This window comes from Molossus molossus, unplaced genomic scaffold, assembly GCF_014108415.1.
Source record: "Molossus molossus isolate mMolMol1 unplaced genomic scaffold, mMolMol1.p scaffold_m16_p_4, whole genome shotgun sequence".
In the NCBI taxonomy this organism is placed as follows: Eukaryota; Metazoa; Chordata; class Mammalia; order Chiroptera; family Molossidae; genus Molossus; species Molossus molossus.
The window spans coordinates 48,860,598-48,887,476 of record NW_023425377.1 but is presented as its reverse complement, the minus strand read 5'-3'; the positions used below and the strand labels follow the sequence as shown (position 1 = coordinate 48,887,476).

Here is a 26,879-nt window from a genome sequence, read left to right as displayed (position 1 = left end):
CTAAAGTTGACTAGGAATTTAAGCTGAAATAAATTTTACCACAGAATCACTGCACAAATTATGTTTAGGATTCTGATACAGTCTACATATAATAAATGTATCTTCTGAATAGTTGCACTGTATCATATGTGATAAGGTTTTTTTTTTGTTTTTTTTTTTAATCCTTACCCAAGGACATTTTCCCATTTTTTTGGTTCAGGTAGAGTGGGAGGGAGAGAGAGGAACAGAGAGAGAGAGAGAAACATCGATGTGAAAGGAACACATCGAGTGGCTGCCACCCGCACGACTGACCAGGGCCGGGGACAAACTGCAACCGAGGTACGTGCCCTTAGCGGAAACCGAACTCATGTCTCTCAGGACCGCAGGTTGACGCTCTAACCGCTGAGCCAAACCGGCCAGGGCTGTGATAAGGTTTTTTAAAGGAGCATTAGATATAAAGAAAGGGTATTTCATGAGCATAGCACTGTTGATTAATAGATGTCTTCCATCCTTTATTTTTCCCTTCATTTTCATTCTACCAGTGCCACTGTACTATCTAAGCTTCCTGTCCTTTCCCGACAAGTGCTTCAAGTTTCAAAATTAATGTTCACTTTCTCCATTAAAAACTCATTTTCTCAGAGTAGCTGATCTTGGGATATTGGGAAGAAAGAAAAATATCCACATTGCTTTTTTAATCCCCACCCAAGTGTGTGTTTATTGGTTTTAGTGCTGGGAGCTTCACTAATGGTTTGAGAGAGAAACATTGATCAGTTGCCTCCTGTACACACCCTGACCAGGGATCAAACCCACAACCTAGGCATGTGCTCTAACTGGGAACCCAACCTGCAACTTTTTGGTGTACCTGACGATGCTTCAACCAACTGACCCACTTGGCCAAGGCTCTACATCATTTCTTACTAAGAAGTTAATGCTAGCCCCCTTTCCCTTCTAAAAATTAATTTACATTCTTCACAAAGGGGATTTGCACCTTCTTATGCCAAATTCATGGAATTTTAGGAATTAATGTGAAAAATTAGGATGGAAAAAATATTTAGTAATTAGGGTGGTCCCCTTGAGATCATTTTATATATATATATGAGTGTCAGCTCTTCCCTTTGAGCTCTCAGGTTCCTACTCAATGACTTTTCTCCTTGTACTTCTGTACTTTCATTTTCTGAAAGTGTCAGGTTTTTACTTGACAGTGCTGGGAGCTTCACTAATGGGAAAAGTTTAGAATGGCCAATGTATAAATGTGGATTACTTCTAGTTAGATATTTTTCTTAATTATTTGATACCTCAGATTTTTACTATTTTTAGAAATTTCATTGAAGTCAAGCCTGTTTGTTTTTTTTTTTAACTTTTTTTTTCTATCCTCACTCGACACATCATTTTTGTTCAGGAGGGAGGGAGAGAGGGAAACAGATGTGAAAGGGACACATCGGGTGGTGGCCATCCGCGTGACCCAACCAGGGCTGGGGACAAACTGCAACCGAGGCCTGTGCCCCTAGCGGGAACCAAACCCAGGTCTCTGGACCGCAGGCTGCCCCTCTAACTGCTGAGCCAAACTGACAGGGCCAAGCCTGTTTTTTTAATTGAGGTATAATTGACATATAACATTAGTTTCAGGTATACAACATAATGACGATATTTGTATACGTATATTGCAAAACGACTGACAATAAGTCTAGTTAATATCCTTCACCATAATTAGTTGAATGTTCTTGTGATGAGAATTTTTAAGATCTCAGCCACTTAAATATACAATACAGTATTAACTGTAGTTGCCATGTTGTACATTACATCTTCATGACTTACAACTGGAATTTTGTATCTTTTTTTTCCTCACCTGAGGACATTTTTCCATTTTTTTGTTCGGATAGAGAAACATCAACGTGAAAGGGACACATCGAGTGGCTGCCACCCGCATGACCCAACCAGGGCCGGGGACAAACTGCAACCGAGGTACATGCCCTTAGCGGGAACAGAGCACAAGTCTTTCTGGACCGCAGGCTGACACTCTAACCACTGAGCCAAACGGCCAGGGCTCCATTTTAGTTCAGATAGAGTGGGAGGGAGGGAGGGAGAGAGAGAGAGAGAGAGAGAGAGAGAGAGAGAGATCAACATGAAAGGGACACATCAAGTGGCTGCCTCCTGTACAAACCCAACCGGGGCCAGGGACAAACTGCAATCAAGGTACGTGCCCTTAGTGTGGACCAAACCTGGGTCTCTGGACCTTGGGCCAACGTTCTAACCGTTGAACCAAACCGGCCTTCGCGGAATTTTGTGTCTTTTAATGGCCTGTTAACCTATTTCACCTTTGTGTTCAGAGTTTGTTTTGTTTAGTTTCTACATATAAGTGAGATCATACAATATTTGTCTCTCTGCCTGACTTATTTTGCTTAGCATAATGCCTTTAAGTTCCACCAATGTTGCGATTTTATTTTATTTTTTATGGCTGAATAATATTTCTTTGTATGTGTGTAACATTTTGTTTATCCATTCATCCTTTGGAGAACACTTGGGTTGTTTCCATGTCTTGTATATTGTAAATAATGCTGCAATGAACATGGGACGGGGGTGCATACGGCTTTTTAAATTAGTATTTTCATTTTCTTCAGATAAACACCCAGAAGAGGAATTGCTGGGTCGTAAGACAGTTTTGTTTAAAAATTTTTAAGGAACCTCCATACTCTTTCCCTAGTGGCTGGCCAGTCACATGCACAAGGGTTCTCTTTTTCTCCATGTCTCACCACTTATTTGTTAGTCTTTTTATGATAGCCATTCTAGCAGGTGTGAGGTGCTATCCCATTGTGGTTTTCATTTCCATGTTCCTGATGATGGGTGATGTTGAGTGATGTATCTGTTGGTTCTTCACACGTCTCCTTTGGAAAAATGTCTATTTAGATCTTGCCATTTTTGGTTTTGTTTTTTTGTTGTTTTTGTTTGTTTTGCTATTGAGTTGTATGAGTTATTTATATATTTTGGATATAAGTTCCTTATCAGATAATAGCTTGCCAGTATTTTCTCCCATTTAGTTGGTTGCCTTCTCATTTTGTTGATTTCCTTTGCTGTGCAGAAGCCTTTTCATTTGATATAATCCTATTTGTTTAGTTTTGCTTGTGCTGCTTCTGATTTTGGTGTCAGATCCAAAATATTGCCAAGACCCATGTTACTTGCCAGTGTTTTCTCTTGGGAGTGTTATTGAAGTTTCAGGTTTTACATTCAAGTCTTTAGTTTCATGAATTAATCAAAATTTTCAGAAGTAGATGGATACAATTGACTGCTATTCAGTTGCCATTATTTTACCTTACAGAATAATTTCCTCATCTGATACTGAATCTATATTTAAAGTTTCATTATTGCATTTTTTTTTAAATGGCGTTTTATAGTTTGTTTGAATCAGAACCCAGTCAAGGTCCACACATTGCTAACATGCCTCAGGTCTCTCCATCACTAAATGTACCCCTTTTTCCCCTTTGCTAATGAAACTGGGTCATTTATCTTTAGAGAACTTCCCATATTCAATCAGAATAGTATCTATTCCTCCATTCCCATTTATTTTGTGAACTGATAGGAAGGGGAGGATGTTTTTGGTTTTTTTTGTTTTGTTTTGTTTTTATCCTCACCCGAGGACATTTTTGTATTTATCTTCAGATAGAGTGGGAGGGAGAAAGGGAGGAAGAGAGAGAGAGAAACATCAACGTGAGAGACACATCGACTGGTTGCCACCCACACGACCCCAACCAGAGCCAGGGACAAACTGAAACCGAGGTACATGCCCTTCGCGGGAACCGAACCCAGGACTCTCTGGTCTGCAGGCCGACGCTCTAACTGCTGAGCCAAACTGGCCAGGGCAGGGAGGATGTTTTTTAATAGAATTCCTCCTAATAAAAAAGGGATGTTATAAATAAAAACTCTAATGGATGCAGACACCAGTCATCAGTGAATGGTAGAGCCACTGTGTGAATATTAATGGAGGTGCCCAGCTGGTGTGGCTCAGTGGTTGAGCTTCGACCCATGCACCAAGAGGTCTCCTGTTCAACTCCTGGTCAGGGCACATGCCCAGGTTGTGGGCCAAATGCCCAGTGGGGGGCATGCAGGAGGCAGCCAATCGATATTCTCTCTCATCAATGTTTCTATCTCTCCCTCTTTCTCTAAAAGCAATAAAGAAAAAGCGCCCTGGCCGGTTTGGCTCAGTGGTTAGAGCGTTGGCCTGCGGTCCGGAGAGACCCGGATTCGGTTCCCGCTAAGGGCATGTACCTCGGTTGCAGTTTGTCCCCGGCCCTGGTTGGTCATGCGGGTGGCAGCCACTCGATGTGTCCCTTCACATCGATGTTTCTCTCTCCCTTCCTCTCTCTCCCTCCCACTCTATCTGTACAAAAAATGGAAAAATATCCTCGGGTGAGGATAAAAAATAAAAGAGTGCCCTGGCCGGTTTGGCTCAGTGGTTAGAGCGTCGGCCTGCGGTCCGGAGAGACCCGGGTTCGGTTCCCGCTAAGGGCGCGTACTTCGGTTGTGGTTTGTCCCCGGCCCTGGTTGGTCGTGCAGATGGCAGCCACTCGATGTGTCCCTTTCACATCGATGTTTCTCTATCTCTTCCTCTCTCTCCCTCCCACTCTATCTGTACAAAAAATGGAAAAATGTCCTCGGGTGAGGATTAAAAAAAAAAAAAAATTTTTTTAAGAAAATTAATGGAGGACTTTATTATGGAGGCTGATAATGTCTGACCTCAGTATTCAGTCTGAACCTCAGATTGACAACCTGCCGATGTGCTTCTGAGATTATGCAGTAGAAAATACACAAAACCTGTGAGATACTGTCTTTAAAAAAAGTGGAACTGGGATTTAATCAAGCCTCTAGATTGAAATCATAAGGAAGCATCCAGCCATTTTTTTGTCTTTTGTCTCTTACCTGTAATTTAATCCTATTATTAGTTCAGGCTTACTGGCATGGTTCCAACTTTATCCCAGGTCTTCTCTGTGTTTAGGGGAGAGTGTTACTTTACTTTCTTACTTGGAATTAGGAGTAATAATATCTGTTATAACATGATTAAAAACACCTAGCAGCCCTGGCCAGTTTGCTCAGTGGTTAGAGCGTTGGCCTTCGGACCAGAGAGATCCAGTTCGGTTCCCTCTGAGGGCATGTACCTGGGTTGCGGTTCACCCCCGGCCCCAGTTGAGGTCGTGCGGGTGGCAACCAGTCGATGTGCCCCTCTCACATCAATGTTTCTCTCTCTCTTCCTCCCTTTCTCCCTCCCGCTCTATCTGAAGAAAAATGCAAAAATTGCCCTCGGGTGAGGATTAAAAAAACACACCTAGCAGATTACCTGGTGTTTAGTAGTCCCACAAATAATAGGTACATCGCTTCTCTGCCTTTTGACTAAAAGCATAGGTATCTCTTCTTGTCAGTTGGTATGTCCTCTATCCAAGAACAACATATTAAATGAATTTTTGGAGCAGGGAAATGGAATAGGAGCTTACTCCATCCACAGCATGTTTGGGCCTGGTATTGCAGTACCTGCAAGGAACAGTATAGCACCACCCCCCACCCCCCCGGCACAAAATAGGTGCTTTGTTTTATATAAATGCCTTAACCCAAATGTTAATTTTTATTTATGGTACAAGGAATTACTAAACTATCAATAATTATATTCTGACCCCTATCATTGTAGTTTTTACTATGACATTTTAATGGAAGTAGGGAATAGAAATTTTAAAGAAATTTGTTTTATACCAATCAAGAATATCTACTGTGCCCTGGCCGGTTTAGCTCAGCGGTTAGAGTGCCCGCCTGCGGTCCGGAGAGACCCGGGTTCGGTTCCCGCTAAGGGCATGTACCTTGGTTGCAGTTTGTCCCCGGCCCTGGTTGGTCGTGCGGGTGTCGGCCACTCGATGTGTCCCTTTCACATCGATGTTTCTCTCTCTCTCTCTCCCTTCCTCTCTCTCCCTCCCACTCTGTCTGTACAAAAAGTGGAAAAATATCCTCGGGTGAGGATAAAAAAAAAAAGAATATCTACTGTTCAGATAGCATTTTCTTATATTCACTCCTTCCCTGGTTTTAGTTTGGTTTTAAATGTTGCCATTCTGAGGTAAAATTTACATAATTCAAAGACTGAGACAGATTTATGAAGACCTGAAATCACCCTAAATATCCTTTGAGGAAGGCACCTCATAAGCCTAGTTCTTTCAACTACTGTGACCCACAGTTCCATGTAATGAGATGAATTAAAGATTAATTGTAGATGTGTGGGAATTCCCAGTGACTTAAAATGTGTTTTTTATTGCAAATAAAAGTGCAAGTTCAGTTTTTTAACTTTAAAAGCTGCTGGATTTACTCTTTACTAAAGGCAACATGTCAAGTACAGTTTTGAAAATGAATGACAAGAACAGGCCTAAATGACATTTAGAGTGTTGTTGATAGAAGAATTTGACATTAAATAAGATTTCTTTTTACTTTATATTTTTCAAATTAGTTTAGAAACATTTAAATTGTTTCATGTGTCCTCACAATTGCACACATGAGAGTATTGTTTGTTTGAACATGCTTACCTGCAGAGTCAGATAGGATTCAGACCCTGGTATTATCTGTATAGGTAGATAAGATAGATATTTTCTGTACTGTCTTAATCTATGAGTTGGAATACTAATACCTAACTTCCCAAGGGTGGTGGGGAGGATTAAATGAAATAATTTACATAAAGTGCTGGTATATAGTAGCTATTAATTGTTTTCACAGTTTCTTGATTATTAACACAGTACATCTTTTCTCATCCTTTTAATTTTTGTGTGTGTGATATTTAACATGTAGGAAGCAATTATAGTTGGATCTTCCTTTATCTAATCTGAAAATCTTTGCCTTTTGGTTGTGTGTTTAGACCATTTATATTTAATGTAATCATTGATATGGTTGGTTTGGATCCCTATCATCTTTCTATTTTCTGCTTGTTCCATTTGTTCTTTTATTCCATTTTCCTCTTTCTGCCTTATTCTGGATTATTTTTTCATGATTCCACTTTACATCTTGGTGGTTTATTAGCTAATAATAGTTGCTTTAGAGTTTGTAGTATATGTCCTTATCACAGTATGCCTTTAAGAGATATTATATAGTTTCACATATAGGAAAATAATCTTTAACAGTTAATTACCATTTCTCCTTTCCTGGGCCTTATACTATTGTCATACATTTTTACTTAGCCAGATGTTAAAACTTCACAATACACTGTTATTTTTACTTTAAGCCATCAATTAATTATATTTTTAAATGATTTAAATAATAGAATTATTATATTTTCCCACATAATTACCATTTTTAGTGCACTTCAATCCTTTATGTAAATCTATATTTCCATCTGGTACAGTGTTTTTCTGTCTGAATTGACCCTTGAATAATGTGGGAGTTAAGGGAACCAACCACCTCCGCAGTAAACTGCATATAACTTAAGTCAGTTCTCCAATAGATACAGGTTCTCAACCATAATGTTGACCCTTGAATAACATGGGTTTGAACTTTTCAGATCATTTGAAAAAGGCACATATAAGGACCCATGGAGTTTAAACCCATGTTCAACCTTCAACTGTACTTCTGTTAATATTTCTTTTTATTTGGGTCTGCTGATAATGAATTCTCTCAGCTCTTATGTTTGAGAGTATTTAGCCTTTGTTTTTTGAAAGATATTTTTGCTTGGTATAGACTTCTTGGTTGACAAAAGATGTTGCTTCCTATCTTCTGGGTTGCACATTTCCAACAAAAAGTCTGCTGTTTATTCCTCTGCCCATTTCTTTTTCTCCAGTTGCTTTTAACTATTTTTCTTTACTGTTCTTTTTAAGCAGTTTGATTATGATGTTCCTTGTGTAGTTGTCTTCATGTTTCTTTTGCTTGGGTTACTTGTAATTCTTAGATCTGCAAGTTTATAATTTTATCATATTTAGAATTTTATTTCAGCCCTTATTCAAATATTTTTCCATTCTTTTTCCAAGGAACTGCAGTTCTCACATGAAATTATCTCACTACTTGCTGATGCTATGTTCATTTCTTTCTATTGTTTTTCCTCTTTAACCTTGAATATAACCTTGCTATATTTTTAAGTTCATTAATCTACTGCATTGTCTAACCTGCCTTTAATCCTATCCCATGTATTTTTCATCTCAAACATTGTCCATTTTTAATCTGTGAAATTTTGTTTAGGTCTTTAATTTTTTCCATGACTCTACTTGAATGCTTAATCTTTCCTTGAACATATGGAATATAATTTTAACTTTTAATATCATTGCCTATTCTATTATCTTTCATTTCTGGGTTTGTTTTGATTGCTTTTTCTTATATTAAGGGTTAGATTTTCTTGCTGCTTTTACATACCTGGCAATTTTACTTTTGTGTTTTACCTGTTGGATACTGGATTTTTTTTTTTTTCTTTATGATTTTAGAGAGAGAGAAAGGGAGAGGCAGAGAGAGATGGAAACATCGATGAGAGAGAACATCGACTGGCCACTTCCTGCATGCCTCCCACCAGGGATTTGGCCCACAACATGGGCATGTGCCCTGATCGAGAATTGAACAGGTGACCTTTTGGTGCATGGGTTGATGCTGAACCACTGAGCCACACTGGCTAGGCATACTGTATATTTTTATATTCCTATATAGTTTGGGACATGATAAAGTTACTCGAATCAGTTTGATCTTTTCAGGTTTAGGTTTTAAGCTTTGTTATGCAGGAGCACAGCCATGTTTAGACTAGGGTTGGCTTTTCCCTACTACTCAGGCAAAAGCTTTTGAGTACTCTGCCCAGTGAATTATCAGGTTTTCCATGCTGGTTCGATGAGCTGCAGGGACTGCTGCTTCTAATAATGAGAGTCTAATGCTTTTGGGTGGTTCTTTCCTGGTCTCAGGTAGTTTTTATCATAGATTTGATGACCTCAAGTGAAACATTTTTTCTGTGCAGCTCTCCACTCCTACCCTGCAAATTCTAACTGCCTTGGCTTCCTTGGCTTTGCAGCTCTCTCTCTCTTCACCTTAGGGTGGCTCTGCCTGGGTCCCTCTCTCTGTATTGTGGCCTGGGAGAAGCTCTCTAGAGGGTAAGGTAGAGCAATTCTTGGGCTCACTTCATTTGTTTCCCATCTTCCAAAAACCAGTGTTTCATTGTCTGGTGTCCAGTGTCTTTTAAACTGCCATTTCATACAGTTTGTCCAGTTTTCTCATTGTTTCAGATAGAGTAGATCTAGTCCCTGTCAGCATCTCCATTTTACAAACTAGAAAACAAGGGGGTCTGAATTAGTAGCTGTGAACATTTAATGGAGCTGGGACTGGAATGTAGGCATTCCATGTCAAGACCTGGTGCCTTTCCCGCTGTATCACACTGCCTTTTCTTTATAACAATTTTCTCAGGTAATCAAAGCTTATCGCTTTAAGGTTTATAGCTTAATTTAAACCATTTTTGCTGGAAAAAATTTTTAAGTGATTAAGTACTACTGCCTTCTTAAATAGAGCATTTGGAGCATATTTGAAACTTCATATCGACATTAGTTATGTTTTTGTGGGGGGGGGGGTGCAGTGGTAGTCAACCCTCTCTGATCCAAATAATCCCTTTTTACAATGCCCTTTTTATTCTGAAGAGTCTGTGCCTTTGTCATTCATCAGATGGGGTTGACGCACCATTGTTACAGTGGGGCAAAGGAAAGTTGCAAGGTTTCTCACATAGTTCTCCTTGCTCTCACTATTAAAAAGCATCTCTACCTCTTCCTGCTAATCAGTGTCAGTTACTCCTGTCAAAATGGTGACTCTTCAGCCCGGCCAGTGTGGCTCAGTGGTTGAGCATTAACCCATGCACCAAGAGGTCACCGGTTCAATTCCTGATCAGGGCACATGCCTGGGTTGTGGGCCTAATCCCCAGTGGGGAGCATGCAGGAGGCGGCCAATCAATGTTATCTCTCATCAAAGTTTCTATCTCTCTCCCTCTCCCTCTCCCTTCCACTATCTCTCTAAAATCAATAAAGAAAAAATATTTCTTTTTAAAAAGGTGACTCTTCAGATCCCTGGACATAGAGTTTTTAAAGTGCCCTGGGTAGAAGCCATAACATCTAATTTGATGGATCCTTGCTATGTGCCCTGGCAAGAATGTAACCTCTTTGAAAACTAGGACCTTCAACTCTGCAGAGCCCACAGTTGGGACAGTAAGCACAAAATCCCTCAGTGGGTCATGATGTCTCATGGTAAGTGGGGCTACTCTTACTTGTACTACTTGGTTCCTGGGCTCATGTACTGGGAACAAAGCATCATATAGAGGTCCCAGATTTAATGCATATACTACACCCTAAAAGATGGCATTTTTAGAGTCTTGCCTCTTTTCCTTCAAAAGGCAGTCCCAGTATTCTGTGAGGCTGGCTGCTGCAGGACGTATTACAACCAGTGGATCTCATGGTCATGGGCTCACTCCCACAACTCCTTTGCAGTCAAGTGAAGTCCCCTGTCTAGCAGATGTTCCATACCTGTGGATCAGGCCATCTAAAGATAGTGGTGCCAGCTAAAGTTCTGCAGGCAAGAAAGATAAGACCACACCTAAATAGCAATCCATCCTTATGAGGTGTTGGCAAACTGCTGGCCCTTCCTGGATGGAGAAAGTCCAGAGTAGTTGGATGTTGCCACCAAGTGGCTTGCTGAAGATTAGTGCCTATTGCTGACAGGTTAGCCATTCAGAGACAGCAGTAGCTAAAATGACCTTGTTAAGTGCTACATGCATGTGGTGGGTTTCTTTGTTCCCTCTCCCAGATCTGTTCTCATCCCTATGGCTCTCCTCTCTGCCACTGGGAGGCTGACCTCTGCACTGCATCATCTGGGCTTTCTTGTCCTGTGAGTCTGGTCAGTGCAAGGCCCTAGCAGGAAATCAGAAAGCAGGAGAGAGGTATTTATACCCCAGCTCCCATCTTTTCAAACCATGGTTTTGAAGAAATGGTATTCCTTAGCCAAAGGCCATAGCTCCTGTCTAGCAGATGTTTTTATAGCCCCTCACCCTTTCAGCTAGGGGTTGTAATGGTCTCCCACTGTTGATACCTCAGGGTGCTTCATCAGCATCTGTTGGCTTCCCTTAGCCTGCCCCACTTTGTAAAGAGTCTCTATGTTCAGACTGTCTTCAGTCTGAGGATGCCATCTGTTCTTTCCAAGACCCAAGCAGACACAAGGCAGGATTTTCTTCCTTGCCTTTTAAAATGAATTGTAGATAGTAAAAATATTTTCACCTTTTCTTAATTCACTTGACAAATATTTATTGAGCACCAACTGTGTGCCACGTCCTGTTCTGTTCTTTGACAAAATAGTGGTGAACAAGACAAAGGGGATACAGTTAATAGAAAGGTAACTTCAAGTAGTGATAAATGTCTTCACCCCCTGAGTAATCCTGAGGAGTCTCAGGTGTAGCCACATTAGATTAACCAGTCTAGGACAGTCTTTCAGAGGACCTGGGGACTTTGAGCTAAGGATGAGAGGAGCTTGTTCAAAGATCTGAGAGCAGGGCCCTGGCCAGTTTGGCTCAGCAGTTAGAGCATTGGCCCAGGGACTGAAGAGTCACCGATTCAGTTCTCGCCAAGGGCATGCACCTCGGTTGCAGTTTGTCCCCCGCCCCGTTTGGGGTTGTGTGGGTGGCGACCACTTGATGTCTCTCTCTCACGTTGATGTTTCTCTCTCTCTTCCTCCCTCTTTCCCATTCTATCTGAAGATAAATGCAAAAAAAAAAAAAAATGTCCTTGGGTAAGGATAAAAAAAAAGAGATCTGAGAGCAGGGTATTCCAGATAGTGATTTAGTAGACAAGAGTAAAGGCCAATGAGCTTGGCTTACTCCGTATATAGAAGCTTTTAGAATGTGGTGAACATAGTGCAGTAACATGAACATAGATAGGTGATAGGCAATTTACCTGTGCGTTTGGAAGTAAGAATGACATGCTAACCTGTAATACGGTGTTGGCCTCTTCAGAGTAGACAATCTGGTTTGCTTAGCAAGTATTTTTCAGACTATTTATTGGGTATACACTAGATTATAGTATGGCACCAAAACCTATCTATAACCACCTAGTGTTAACCCTAATTCACCCAACAGTTTTAAAAGATGAGTAATCTATCCACAGAAATAATCTAAAAATTCCCAGAGAGTGAGAGGGATGACAGATATAACAGGTCTTTTTCTCAAAAACAGTTGTGTTCTTGCCCAAATTACAAAGATCTAAGCTAGCAGTTTATTTTTATTTGAGTATTAGAGGAGTTAGTGGATGGGTTACTTGGGACCCATTTTAGGATATAAATATGCCCGGTAGGAATCTGTGAGGGAGCAGAGAATCCCATCTAACTTCCAGCCTTTCTCCCCTGTCTTGAAAACAATTAGGACCACTTATCACTCAGGCTTTCCTACCTTAACCCTGTGATGTGAATTTGGAGCAAAATCACAGAATAGGCTAAATGTCCATACTTATTATTGTTGTGGGCCACGTTATGTTTCTACTACAGAATTAAACCAACAGCTCAACAAAAGTTGGCGTTCTTTTTCTCCATCTTTTCTATTTGTTTGAGTCCCAATTTTCTAAAATGAAAGCCCTCTCTAGGTCAGGGACAAGGTCTTACAATGTCTGTTTCCAGCGCCAAATGCCTGGCACATAATAAATGGAGACCAATTAAGGTTCCAAGAGGTGTTCTTTCTGCTTGTCTCAATATCCACCCTGACAGTCTCTAATGTGAGGGCGCAGAGATAGCTTTCAGCCACCAAGCGGCGCTAAGACGCCATCTAGGATGGACTCACTAAGTTTTCCACAGGGTTTGTAGTTTTGACATGTTAAAAAAATGTTCAGAAAGGTTAATTCACAATTTTAGGGGAATTTTCGCTGGGTATGAATGATGCTCCAGCCAGGGTTGGGCTGCAGAAGGCGCTCTGAATCTCTGGGCGCATCTCAGACCTCTTGGGATAGAAGTGGAAAATCGTACTGAGGAGTCGCAGTAGTGCACGTACGGGGGTGGGTGCAGCCTAGGGCCCCGGGCAGCTGAGGGCGGAGGTGAGCGGTCCGCCAGGCGCTCAAGGGGGCTCCCAGGCTCCAACTCCCTTCCCGCTTCCGCCCCCTCTCCTCTCGGGGCTGGCTGGGCTGCTCCTCCCCTGGGTGGGTCCCGGCTCCTTTTCTGGCAGAGTCTATCTGCATAGAGGAAACTGCCCAAAGTGGCCGTTGTGGAGGAGCTGGCGGCATGGAAGGGGGTGTGCGCCGCGTTTCGCTGCTGCCTTGAGGCCAAGCCGTGCGCCAGGCCGACCTCGTGCGGTGCTTCGGTTCTGTGCCTGCGCCCCGGAGCGCTCAGTCCGCAACCCCAGCTCTGCACCGCCCCCTCGGACAGCACACGCGCGAAGATCAAAGATCACGCCATGAACCCCGGCCAGCGCAACGGCGGCAACACGCAGAAGGGCGGCCGAGCTGGCAGCTGCAGCGGGGGTCGCCCCGCGACGGCAGTAGGGGCTTGGGCGGTGAGCGCGCTGTGCCTGTTGCTTTCCGTGGGCTCAGCGGCCGCCTGTCTGCTGCTGGGCGCCCAGGCGTTGGCGCTGCAGAGCCGGGTGGCAGCGCTCGAGGAGGAGCGGGAGCTGCTGCGGCGCACAGGGACCCCGGGCGCCTTGACTACCTGGGCCGAGCCGCACCTGGAGCGCCTGCTGCGAGAGGTGAGGAGCTGGTGAGGGGGGACGATCCCGCGGAAAGGGTGTAGAGGGGGTTGGAGGGGAGAGTGCCCGTGTGCTGGAAGCCCCGGGCAGTGTGGCCAGCTTGCCAGCTCTGTGCACGCAAGTCCACCCCGGCGGCCTGCGCTAGGGGCTGAGGTTGGGAGAGCAGGGTGCCGGCCCCGAGGGCATCCTGCTGTCTCTGCTCCAGCCTCAAGATCATGTTCCAGGGCAAGCGGCCGTGGGAAAAGTGAGCTAGAAGGGCCTTTTCGGGATGAGCATAGAATCCGCGGTGGTGTGCGCTCCTACTGGTCGCTTCCCGCCTGCGGTCGGCGCCGGGCTCCTCATCTGTGCTGAAGTAACGAAGAGGCTCAAGGAGAAGTGTCTGGAGAGTGTCTCGTCACCGGTAAAAGCTGCTGTTCCGTAGCAGCTGCTCTTCCTAATGCGTGGGACCCCCAGCAGGCAGGCGGACACGGTGGAGGAAAGCCCCAGACAGACCCCAGGGCCGCGACCTTGAAGGGATCTGGTCAGCCCAGCCTCTGCACCACCGTCCCCAGGGAAATTTGTTTTGGAGCAGCTCCATCCTGGAGATGCTGTGTTCTGGGGCTGCTACAACTGAACGCGCACTCTGTGCAATTTAGACCTGAAGGGATACCCACATGAAACCTATAGAGTGAGGGAAGAAAAATAGTCGGGGCCAGAAAACGTGGGTTCCGATTTCAGACGATGCCACCTGGGCGATGCAGATACATCTGAGTTTTCTTGAGTTTGTTGAAAGCATATGAGATTCTGACACTTCTATTACAGTTGCTACTTTGTGCCTTCAAAGCAGGAGCCACATTTGGGTCCTGAAAGTCCTCACCTATCATGTTCATTAAAATCCCCACCATTTGTGCAAAGGTGTGACTCCCCATAGATTCTAGAATTAGAGAGGCTGGACTGACCAGAGCTTTCCTGACTGCGCTCAGCTTGCCTCCCTTTCTGAGCCATCCTCTTCCTCCTGGGAAAGGCAGTTCCCAAGTGCCCTGCCTAAAGGGATATCTTCAGTTGTAGAATGAAAAGCACATGTTTTGGAGTAGAGGAGAGGGAGGGCAAGCCTGTTACTACCAATCCTTGGAACTGTGCAGAGCTGTGATCTTTAAGTAAGGTATTCAGCAGTCTATTCATGTTGAGTTAATTTGGAATCTCTGTGGGAATGAGAGAAAACTGCACACACCTCCTAGTTCACCATACCTATTTCACAGCACTTTAATTTAAGCCAGCATTACATTTCTCCTTGCTTGGTTTTTGGGCAAAATTGCTGCTTCATGAAATGATTTTCTCTTTTCTCCTGGAAAGTGCCTGCAGACATCAGAAATCTTTCCAGGGTCCTGCTGTCAACTCCTGGTGATGGTTTCATAATCACAGCCTAGTATCTATTGGCAAATCCCTAGAGACCAGGGTTTTGAACTGATTTATGGAGGATCAGTAAAATTCCTACCTGTTGGTGCTAGAACTGTGGCTGTTCTTTTGGATAGGAGGCCCCTCTGAGTAAAAATAAACCATAAGCTCGGATGGAGTAAATCAGAAATCCCAGGAGAACCTTTTCGCTAGGAACTGCAAATTGTTTATTCTAATGGGGGTGGGGAGTCCTGGGAAAGTTCTGAGGAGTGTGGATCCTCAAGTCCTGAATTGTGAGGGCCAGCAGGGAGAACCAAAGTTCTCTTTCTTCATCCCTTCCTCCATTAGAAAGGCAAAGGGAACATTTTGAATCCTGGGATTTCTACTTTATTTTTATTGTACAAGTCAGCATTCTGGCATTAGCATGTACACATCTTAGCACATCCTACAATTAACTAAACTTGGTGTCTGAGAAGCATGTGCTCGGAGTACTAACTGGCCAGTTTTTCCCTCCCAGTGGAGCATTAGGGATGCCACATTATAAATGCACTTGGGGTTGAGCTCTGGCTGTTTGGGTGTCCCCAGTGAAAGGTATCTGTCTCCCATGGCCAAGCTGTTCCTGCTTCTACCCATTCTTCTTTCGGATGTCATTGGGTAGAGAATGTACACAACCTGGCTGGTGATCATGAGAGTCCCTGGCAGAGATGAAGGGGCTGTGGGAGGCACCTAATGGTAAGCTGGTAATTGGCTTTAAAAAGAGAAGATATTTTTTGAACTATTAGATATGAAAGACAAATGAATATTGAACTGAAAATAAGGAAAGCACATTTGTACTTGAACATATTTTTCAGTTACAATTTGTTTTCAGTGAAGCCTCTTTTAAGCCTGAACTGAAGTAGTTGTGTATGTGAGGGTGCCTGCAGGTTGTCTTTTTACCAACAAGTTTGTTTTCAGAGTTTTGGAGGCAGAAACCATATCCAAATTAGACAAGAGAAATCCTTACCAACTACACAACTCTTTAATGTCAAAAAATATATATTATTTTAAATAAGCCAACGAAAACCACTGTTCATATGGGGCCCACTATGTTTGTTATCTTGGGAATAGAACTGTGAAATAAATTATTTGGAACTGGCTGACATGCCTGACAGTGTAGATCCAGAAGCTACAATAAATGGTACAAAATAAGAGAAATGGTTTTCAGAACATACAAACAAGATTTCTGAGCAAGAGTCATTAACAATAGTATCTTCAGTATGATCCAAAAATATAAATGCAAAACAAGCATCTGATATTGTGCTTTTAAGGTGCTTTAAATAGGCCTAAGTAATCAACCCCCCAGTAGTTATACCTATAGTTACAGTATTACCAAAGCTTGAATTCAAGGATAAAAGAAAAATTTAGTTGTATTGAGAAGTCATTTCCAGCTTACAATGAATTTATTGTTGGCTATTGGTCTTCCATTGTTCAGACTAGTCAGTTTGAAAACAAGAAAAATCCAGAGACTAAAGGTAAAATTCAAACACTTTCCTTCCCTACCATCAATTACATATATTGGTTGTTACTATAAAACCCAGAGTCAAATGTAGCTTTTTCAGCCTCTGTGGTAGTCTGTCACTTGTCAGGACTGCTCGGTGGTGCACATTTTCATAAAGAGGCCAAGTTTTGAGTCCCACAGCACACCTGGAGATGGATAACTTCATTTGTTCCCTTGGCATTTCCTGGCTCCCAAACCAAAAAAGTTTCTGTCCAATACTTCCTGGCACACTCACTTTCTCTGCTCTTTTTTTTTTTTTTTTTTTTTTTTCCTTGTCTTGGTTTTGTTGTTGTTTTTATTTTTATTTTTTTTATTATTTTTTTATTTTTCTTTTTTTGCAACAGTTTGAGAGAGCTTTGTTATAATAGCAGCGTGATTAGAATGAGCCAACTGTTAGGGTGTTCCTTTCACAAACATATATATATATTTTTTTTATTCTCACCCGGGGACATTTTTCCATTTTTTGTTCAGATAGAGTGGGAGGGAGAGAGAGAGAGAAACATCGACGTGAAAGGGACACATCGAGTGGTTGCCACACGCACGACCCATCCAGGGCCGAGGACAAACTGCAACCAAGGTACATGCCCTTAGCAGAAATCAAACCCAGGTCTCTCTGGACCACAGGCCGACACTCTAACCACTGAGCCAAACTGGCCAGGGCACAAACATATTTTTTAATTGTTAAATTGGACTTTTACATATTGGCTTTGAAGATGTGTGGCACTGCTCCTGAAGCTGGGGAATCTGAACTGAATGAATGATTCAGTGAAGGGTTTCCGTTCCACAGTTTACTAGCTCTGTCATCTAACCTCTTCAACTTTCTAAGCCTCAACTGCTTTCCTAATATGGTGGTCACGACTGCCTGGGTAGTGACAAGCAAAGAAGATAACATAGAAGAAAGTGTTGGTCAGTAAGTGTGCTTTTTGTTTTTTCGTGTTTTTATTGATCTTTTTAGAGAGAGAGGAAGGGAGAGAGAGATAGAAACATTGATGTGAGAGAGAAACATGGATCGGCTGCCTCCTGCATGCCCCCTACTGGGGATCAAGCCCACAACCCGGACATGTGCCCTGACCGGGAATCAAACCAGGAATCAAACCAGGACCTCTCAGTCCATGTGACTTCGCTCAATGCAGTGAGCCACATTGGCCAGGCAGTAAGTGTGCTTTTGATGGTGAGTAACAGAACACCTGAGTATGGTCGCTTAAACAATACAGTCATTGAAATATCTTGCATAACCAGAGAAGCCTAGAAGGCATTCAGAAGATTTTGAGTTAGTTTAGTGGCTTGACCACAACGGTTGCTGCAACTCTAAGCATGAGTCTTCACACAAGAGTAGCCAGTATAGAAGAGAAAAAGGCAGGAAAAAGAGTCTTCTTGAGAGGCTTTCTCTTTTATTTGAGTCAGGGGAGAGTCCCAGAATCTCTTGGCAGACTTCCCTTATAGCCACCAGACTTCCCTTATAGCCAGAGCCAGGGCCCATGATCATCACTATCCTATCACTGGCAAGGGTAATGGGGTTGGCCAATCTTGATTCATCCCCTGAGGCTGGGCATGTTGCCAGTGGAAGAGAATTGTGGCTTTGTGAGGAAGGAAGACTGGGGATGGCTACTGGGGAACAACCAATGGTGTCAGGTGGGTGCCATAAAGTACAGGACAGACATCCATTGACATACCAAAATTTTTATAACTAAACCCCTTTCCACTGCAGTGTTTCCCAAGATCCATACTTTGGGAACACTCCAGCCACACAATTTCTGTTTCCCTCAGTATCCTGCTGTTCAGCTCTGCCTCCAGCCATAGTCAAAGGCAAGGTTGCTGTGCTTGGGATTCTCTCTGGCACAATCTCATGCTTTGCAGTTTATGGTCTTTAACCCTTAAGCAGATGCCATTCTGATCCCATAGTAACTGGCTTGGAGGGCCTCCACACCGGGGACAGCATTCTAAGGCCCTGCTTTCCAACTTCATATCACAGCATACACAGGGGGTGTAATAGTTATTCATCACGCTGCAGTAAGGGGAAGAGGCTACTCAGGCTGGAGGCAACTGGCCCAGTCGTTCTGAGGACCAAGGGAACCAGTGTACCCAAAACCATGTATAGGGCTCTATACACATTAAGTGTGCCCAGGCAGCTACACTCCTGTTCCTCTCGCCGTCCCCCAGCCCCCCACAGCCACAGGCCCCCTTGGTTTTCTCAGTAGCTATGTGTCACTATGGCCTCCAAATCCCCTTCCAGTGCATGTACAGTTAGGGTCATGGTCCCCAGAGCAGGATGTTCCTTTTACCCTCACCAGTATCATTTCATTAGGGTCAGCCTTTGGATTCTTGTACCTTCAAAGAGCAAACAATGTAACAGGACCCCAACTCAGACTGGCTTAAATTAAAAAGGGAATTTATTAGTTTGAGGAACTGAGAAGTCCAGGGAAATGTCTGCTCAGGCACAGCTAGAGGTACCTTGATTTTGTGTTTCTCTGTACTGTCTCCATATTTCTCAAGATGCCCTCACTCTCCCAGGAAGTGGCAGGGCACCTGCCAGCAGCTGTGGGTTCACATCCTCAGTGTTAGAGTTTCTGTTTACCAGCATCCTGGCAGAAGCCTCCTGATTCAGTCTGATGATCAATATGAACGATCTGTACTGGTCAGTGAGAGCAGTGGGGCAGCTTCTGACCTGCCAGGCTTGCAGGCAGGGTTCACACGTGTGAACCTCACTGGAGCTGAAAGGACTTGGGGTGGAGGGTGATCCCAAAGGACAATCTGGAGTGCTGTTATTAGAAGAAGGAGGCAGACGTGGAGTTGGTGAAGCCAAGTAGATGACCATCCAAGGAATAATGAGAGAACGGCCTGGGCAACAAGCTGAAGTCACATTCTGGGGAAATTCCTACCCAATGTCTTGAAGTCCAGGAAAAGGATTTTTGATCTAAAGAGACAGGCAGTAGGCAGTAAGATAATAGGTTTTTGTTTTGTAGGTATTTAATATATATATATATATATATATATATATATATATATATATATATATATATAAATTTGGGTTTATCTGTGGTAATATCGAAATCTGTATTTCTCTCTGAATATAATGCACTTACAAAATGTGAATTTAATAAGTTACAGAATAACCTAAAATCTTTGGTTTTTTTGGTATGTACCCCTAGCTGCTAGGGCCTAGCGGGAACTGAACCCGGGACTTTCTGGTCCGTAGGCCGACGTTCCAATCGCTGAGCCAAACTGGCCAGGGCTAACCTAAAATCTTAAAACTAACCCCACAATAGCCTCATGAAATGTGGAAGACAGAGATGATTGTCCTTGTTTTACAGAAGGAAAAATGTGTCTGAGATGGAAGCAGTGACCTGCTTGGGGCACACGGAGACAGGCCTGGGCTCCCTCGGGTTTATAGGATGCCTTGGAAGGGAAGTGAGAAGGATGGGCATATCCTCTCCACCCTTTGCATGAGTTCAATGTCCAGCCTACATCAGTGTGGATGTGCCCCATGTCAGGGCCACCTGGTCCTGGGCCCACCTTCCTCTGCCCACTTTCATCGGCTTTCCAAGAAGTGTTTATGAGGAAGGAGGCACCACCCCTCCAGCCTGGTTGAGGAGTCTTTGGGGGCACTCTGAGTCCCAGTGACTTGGAGCAGGGAGCTGTGTGTGCTTGGGGTTGCCACAGCCTTGCCTGGAGCTGTGTAATGGTGGTTTTGGGAGGCCTGAATTTGGAAGAGGAAACACTTTGGACAAGGAGTCAGAAGGCCACTGTCTTAGTCCATTCAGGCTACTGTAACTAGGTGGTAAGAAAACAACATAACACTTATTTTTCACAGTTCTGGAGGCTGGGAAGTTCAAGATCAAGACACTGGCCAATGCTGTGTGTGGTGAGAGCCTGCTTCCTGGTTCATAGATGGCTGTCTTCTCATTGTGTCCCCACATGGCAGAAGGGGTGAGGGAGCTCTGTGGGGTCCCTTTAATAAGGACACTAATCCCAGTCATGAGGGCTCTACTCTCATGACCTAATCCCAAAGTACCCACCTCCTATCACCATCACCTTGGGGATTAGGTTTCAACATAGGAATTTGTGGGGACACAAACAGTCTACAGCAGCCATCAGCTGCCTGCTGGCTGTATGGCCCAGGCTGGTCTTCTGCCCTTCAGAGCCTCAGTTCTCTACATGTGAAGAGAGAGCACTGCTCAGGCTCTCAGGAGGAGCCATGGGTCAGAGTACAGAGAGGCCAGATGGAGTTGCTTGGGCAGCAGAGGGTGAGCTCTGAGCACTGGGACCTGCTGTTCTTTCCTTCCAGGGCTCCACTGGTGTTTATATAATCCTCCACTTTCAAAGAAGCCCTCTCCTTCACCACATTCTACAGGTTCCTCTCCTCTAATTCTAACCCCCACCAGGAGGTATTGCTAGGTGTTGAGGAGAGAGTTCTTTCAAAGCTGCTCTTTGCAGGGCAGGTATAGATCCTTTTCTCTTTGCTGCTTGACAAGCTCATCAGCTCTCTAGCTGCTGCTGCTGAGATGTGACCACCTCCTCTGTTGAGGATGTTAGTTAGATCCAGTGTTGGAAAAAGCATGCCAACTCAGCAATCCTTCCCCATCCTCCTTTAAAAAAAAAAAAATAACCAAGATGTATGTTGATTTAACATGATTAGGTTATTGATAATCCCACCACCCTAAAACAAGGATTATTTAATTTTGGCATCATCCATTCCAATTCTTATCCATAGACAGATTTACACTTACCTAATTGTTACCTCAGAGTATACACCATTTATCCCTTGCTTGTATATACTTCAGCCTAACATCAAAAGTGTGGTTACAGGCCTGGCCGGTGTGAGTTGGTTGAGTGTCGTCCCATACACCAGGAGGTCACAGGTTCAAGTCCCAGTCAGGGCACATACCTGGGTTACAGGCTCCATTCCCAGGGGGTGTATAAGAGACAGCCAATTGATGTTTCCCTCTCATTGATGTTTCTCTCTCTCTCTCTCTCCCTCTTCCTTTTTCTGAAACCAATTTTTTAAAAAAATTGTTGCAGGTTCTGCACAATCTTTATGGTTATGTTTCATGACTGCAGAGAATACCATCAATGGGATCTGCATCATCTATCAACACAGCTTCTAGGCCACGTCCACATTTCTGTTGGCATAGATAACAGTACAGCCAATGGTTTTGTGGGCAAAGTCTCTTCTGTTTTTCTTTAGGACATAGAGTAACTGCCTATAAAGGAACGTCTTCAAGGTTTTGTTTTTGTTGTTTTGATTTTGGAACATCTAAGTTTGTCCATGACATACACATTTATCTTCCTGTCGTAGTCTGAAAGTGTCACACCATTGTGAAATCATGCTTCAAGCTTTCTGATAAGCAAAGTGGATTCAATCCATCTTTTAGATGAAATTTTATTTTGGTTGGATTTGTTGTTGTTAAAGCAGAAAGCAATTGGTAATCAAGAAAGCTCTGAAGTTGTCATCTCAGAATTGGGCTCATCTGTGGGTTTGGTGCAGGACCCTGTCCTGCACAGCACTTGCCTGTCCTGCTGGGACTTCCCATTCCGTAAGCAAATGTAACACAGTTAGGGAACGTTCTCCATAGGCCACACACAGCCTCCAACTCTCTCTCTTTTTGATTTGCTCCATGTGTAGGATCGGGATTAATCTTTAATCGTTGACACAGGCACTCAGAAGACATCCCTTCATCATATCTGGAAACATATTTTAGGACTAAGCACAAACCATTGGGAGAAAAAATAAGTTAACAGATGTTATTTTATAGAAAGGCATGTCAGTGCACTCCTAGAGGCTTAGGGGAAATGATGAAGTCCTTCTCTTGTGTCTGTCCTGGGCAAAGGGTTTCTTTGTGTTTCTTAACAGCCCCCAGCCCAACCCCCACCTCCCTGTGAAGTGGCCTCCCCTTCCCAGAGTGGGCAATGACTGGCCCCAGGTGGCAGCATATGTCTGAACCTGGGTAACCTGACTCCTCCATCCCTTTCCACAGTTTCTGGGCAGAGCACCCCCACTCCCACCCCCAGGGTGAAGCAATAATTTAGCTTGGAGCAGCAGCAGCAGCTTCTTTCTGCCAGTGACATTCTCAGTAGGTGGCAGGCCTGTAGAGTGGAGGGCAAGACTCTAGCTTTAAGCAAACTTGAGTTTACCTCTTAGTTCTACCATTTCCCAGCTGTGTAACTTTGGGTAAATGGCTGGCTTTCCAAACTTCAGTTAGCCCATCTGTTAAACAGGGATTATCATCCTTGCCCTAAGGTTTCTGTGGAGATTAAACATGTTGATATGTCCAAAATGCTTCAGCACATCATACATATCTTGAAAATAGCTTCTCTTATTAGACTGCTTTCTTTGACTGAATCCAGAAGGAATGTCTGTGTCTGTTTGCTAATTGGAGAGGAAGCCTGGTGATTACATGGCTGACCTTAAGATCCTTTTCACACTGAGATTCTGCCAGCCTGCTAAGGCCATGCAGAAGTAAAAAGGTGTTAACATATGTTCTGTCTCAAGTCAGTGATGGAGAAATGTGACTTGATTGTTGAAAAAAAGCCAAGACCAAATCAGCTTCATAACCCCATTTTTTCAGTCTCTCATTTAAGCAAAAGGAGCTTTTCCATTTAAATGAAAAAAAAATTTTACATTACAACCAAAATAAAAATATCTAATTATTCATGAACATTGTTATATGACTTTTTCTCTATGAAAGGGCTTCAAACACCTAGTAAATTTGCTTTGATTAATAGGTTTGTCCATTTCTGTGATTATTCAATATGACACAAATTTCTCCAAATGCTCATGAGTAACCTAGTGAACCAGAGGCCTCACAGACATCTGCTACAGTTCACATTGGTAAATGAGAACATTTTAATTTCTGATGTAGCCACAAAATCTGTGAGGAAAAAGTGCTTTGAAATGGGTAATGTCAACTTCTAAAACTGAATTCACTTCTACCTTTGAGTTGTGAAACAAATCATAAAGCAACTAGAATGTATTTTGGTGCATTCAAAGACAGTTTAAATAAAATCTACTCAAGTTTGGGCCTCCAAGGAGGATCATCACACAAAAAAAGCAGAGTCTGTCCATTTATATTTATTAAACTGCGCCTTTTTGTGTGATGTGTGTGGTGTTGTCATCTACAGCATCTTGACCCAGGCGGTGGTGCAAATGAAGAATAAGTTCACGGGACAATGGGACTAGAGTGTGTGTGTTAAGTTGTATACATGTGAGATCAAGTGTGCATACATGTCAGTGTGCATGTGTGCACACCTGTGAGTGCATATGTGCATAACTGTGAGTGCATGCGTGTGAATGTTGCACACATAGAGTGCATATGTGTGCACACATGTGAGTACATTGTGTGAGAGTAGATACATGTGTGGGCATATGTGTATGAGTGTGTCTGAATATGTGTGTGCATGTGCACGTGCAGGAACCATTGAAGGAAGCAGGAAGGGTGAGACCAGGCCTCATCACCCTACCACAGAAGTTGTCCCTGCCAAGTCCTCCTAAAGCCTCTCCAACGGGCCCACACAGCTCATGCCGTGGGCTCTAGAGTTAGAAGACCTGGGTTTGATTCTGGAACTGCCTCTAATTAGTTGATTTGGACTAATTAGCTGGCTTTTCAAAGCCTCTTCCTCCTCTGGAAAAAAGTTGCATCACATCCTTCTCTGCAAAGGAAGTGATGCCCCCTTCCCCGGACAGCCCTGACAATGACAATGAAGGAGCTGTCAGTTTCCTTCTTACCTGCTCCCCACTTTGCTAATCCTAGCAATCAGATGGCTGCCAGGACTATTGGCATTCAGTGCTAGGGGTCTTCCCCAGGAACAGTTCTTCCTCCTCCTTTCCACTCCTGTAAGGAGGCTCCCAGTTTATAGGCTTATCTTTGAAAGAGTTGAGCTGGAAAGAGATGCCTCAATCACTCAGCCTGCAGGACCTGCTGATGGGCTTTCTTCTGGCCCCTTTATTTCTGTCCCATAGGCGGGACCCTTGTTGAAATAGTTACTTGTTTGACTGTCTGAGTCCTGCCACTCCATGCCCCAGGCCTATACAATGAAAACTCCTTACTCAGCCCAGCATCCAAGTCCTCCAGGTCCTTTCCACCTCCTCTCATTTTATTCCCCTTGGGGCTGGTGGGGAATCTGAAGGAGGTAAGTGAAGGTGGGGTAGGGTGTCTGGGAGACCCCATCTCAGTCAGTTTGCCATAACGAAGTACCATAATCTGAGAGGTTTAAACAACACAAATTTCTTTCCTCACAGTTCTGGAGGCTAGAAGTCCAAGATCAAGGTGTCAGCAGAGTTAGTTTTTCCTGAGGCCCCTCTCTTTGGCTTGCAAATGGCTGTCTTCTCCCTGCATCTTCCTGTGGCCTTTTCTCCGAGTTAGTGAGTCTTCTGATCTTTTCTTAAATGGATACCAGTCACATTGGATATTAATAATAACCTCATTTTACTTAATTACTACTTTAAAGACCCTATCTTCAAATATAATCACATTCTTAAGGACTCGGGGTTAGTACTCTAACATATGAACTTAATAATATGGACACAATTCAGCCATGTCACCATCTAGTTAGACTTGACACATTAGGGGAGACTCCAGACATGGTGGACAGGACTGAAACAGCAGCAGTCAGCAGCAGGTGGAACTCAGTGTTGGGATTTAAACAGACCAGACACGGTGGCTGGGGCTCTGGAGGAGACTGGCCATGGTGTGGAGAAGGCTTGGAGGCCATACACCAGAGCAGCCTGAGGCCTCTCCTTAGCAGGTCAAGAGTCATGATGGAAACCATCCATTTACTCTACAGGAGCATGGATTTCTTTGTCAGACCTGATTTCTTAGAAGGCAGGTTTGATGGGAACTGAAGTGTGTTTGAAAAATAATGAGTGGGAACACAAATTAAGGATTACTGAAAAATTGCATTCTGTTTGCAGACCAACCCTTTCAAAACACACTAATGTATTTTGGGACTGAGCAGGTACCATTAAGGAAATGTTTGCCAATGCAGTTTAGAAAACAGTGACTCTGTGTGCCAAAGGGAGTCCCTGATTAAATCCACATCCTTCAGAGAAAAGTTGCTGAGCTCTTGCCAAATGCTTAGGTGGAGCTAGATGCTCTCATCCACCTGACTGCAGCAAGATTTACCTGGCATCGAGGCAGAACCTGAAGCTTAGTGTGTTGAACTGATGCCTTCTGAGCCCAGGACACCAGCTCCAAAACCCTGGCCAAGCCTGTGGGAGCTGTGGCCTGGGGGTTTTAGTTATTTGGCTTTTTTGGTATACTTGAGATACAGTTAACTCCACATGTTTAAAATGTACAATTAGATATGTTTTGACATGTACACACCTGAGAGACCATCTTCACAATCAAAGTAGTGAAACTTCATTACCCATAAGAGTTTCTTCCTGCCTCCTTGATTCTCTCCCTTGCATCCCTTCCCACCTGCCAACAGGTGTTACTGATTTCTATCACAATTGATTAGTTTCTATTTTGTAGAATTTTTATATGAATGGAACCATGTTTTTTTTTTTTTTTTTTTTTTGCGGGGAGGAGAGGGGTCTGGTTTCCTTCAATCAATATAATTATTGACATTTGTTTTGATAGTTCTACATATATCATTAGTTCATTCTTTTTAATTACCAAGTATTATTATGAGGATATTCCACGACTTGTTCATCCATTCACTTGTTAATAGATATTTGAGTTGTTTCCAGTTTTAGTCTGTTACAAACAAAGCTACTGTGAACATTCATGTACAAGTCTTCATATGGAATATGCTTTCATTTCTCTTGGGTATAAATACCTTGGAGTGGAATGGTTGATCATCTGATAGGTGTTTGATTAACTTTTTAAGAAACTGCCAAATTGTTGTTCAAAGCCATTGTATTGTTTTACATTCTCACAAGCAGTATATGAGAGTTCATTTGTCCATATGTCTTTTTTCTCTGCCTTCTTTTAAGATTTTCTCTTTATCACTGGCTTTAGGCAGTTTAAATCATGACGTAACTTGCTATAGTTTTCTTCATGTTTTGGTGCTTGATTCTGTTAAGATTCTTGGATCTGTAAGTTTATAGTTTTCATCAAGTTCTGAAAAATTTTTTGGCCATTACTCTTCAAATATTTTTTTCTGTTCTACTTTGGGGACTTTTATCACTTATATATTAGGACTCTTGAATGCCCAAGTTCACCGATGTTATTCTCTTTCTTTTTTAAAAAATTATTTCCCTGTGTGTTCATTTTGGATAGTTTCTATTGCTGAAGACCAGTTCACTAATCTTTTCTTCTGCAGTGTCTAATCTGATATTAATGCCCTCTACTTTTTTGCTTTGTTTTTTTTTTAAATCTC

At 43.1% G+C, this 26,879-nt stretch overlaps 1 protein-coding gene and 1 pseudogene across 1 annotated transcript in view; both read left to right on the top strand.

Annotated features, from left to right (window-relative positions):
- Positions 1-5,338: 5,338 nt before the first annotated feature.
- Positions 5,339-5,519, top strand: LOC118616736 (annotated as a pseudogene).
- Positions 5,520-13,228: 7,709 nt separating this feature from the next.
- COL23A1 (collagen type XXIII alpha 1 chain) overlaps positions 13,229-26,879 on the top strand; it is a 453,398-nt gene continuing 439,747 nt past the window's right edge. Inside the window, exon 1 of the mRNA XM_036241559.1 lies at positions 13,229-13,648. Within this exon, the coding sequence (XP_036097452.1) occupies positions 13,361-13,648 (288 nt within the window). The 5' untranslated portion in view covers positions 13,229-13,360. The remainder of the gene's footprint in view (positions 13,649-26,879) is intronic.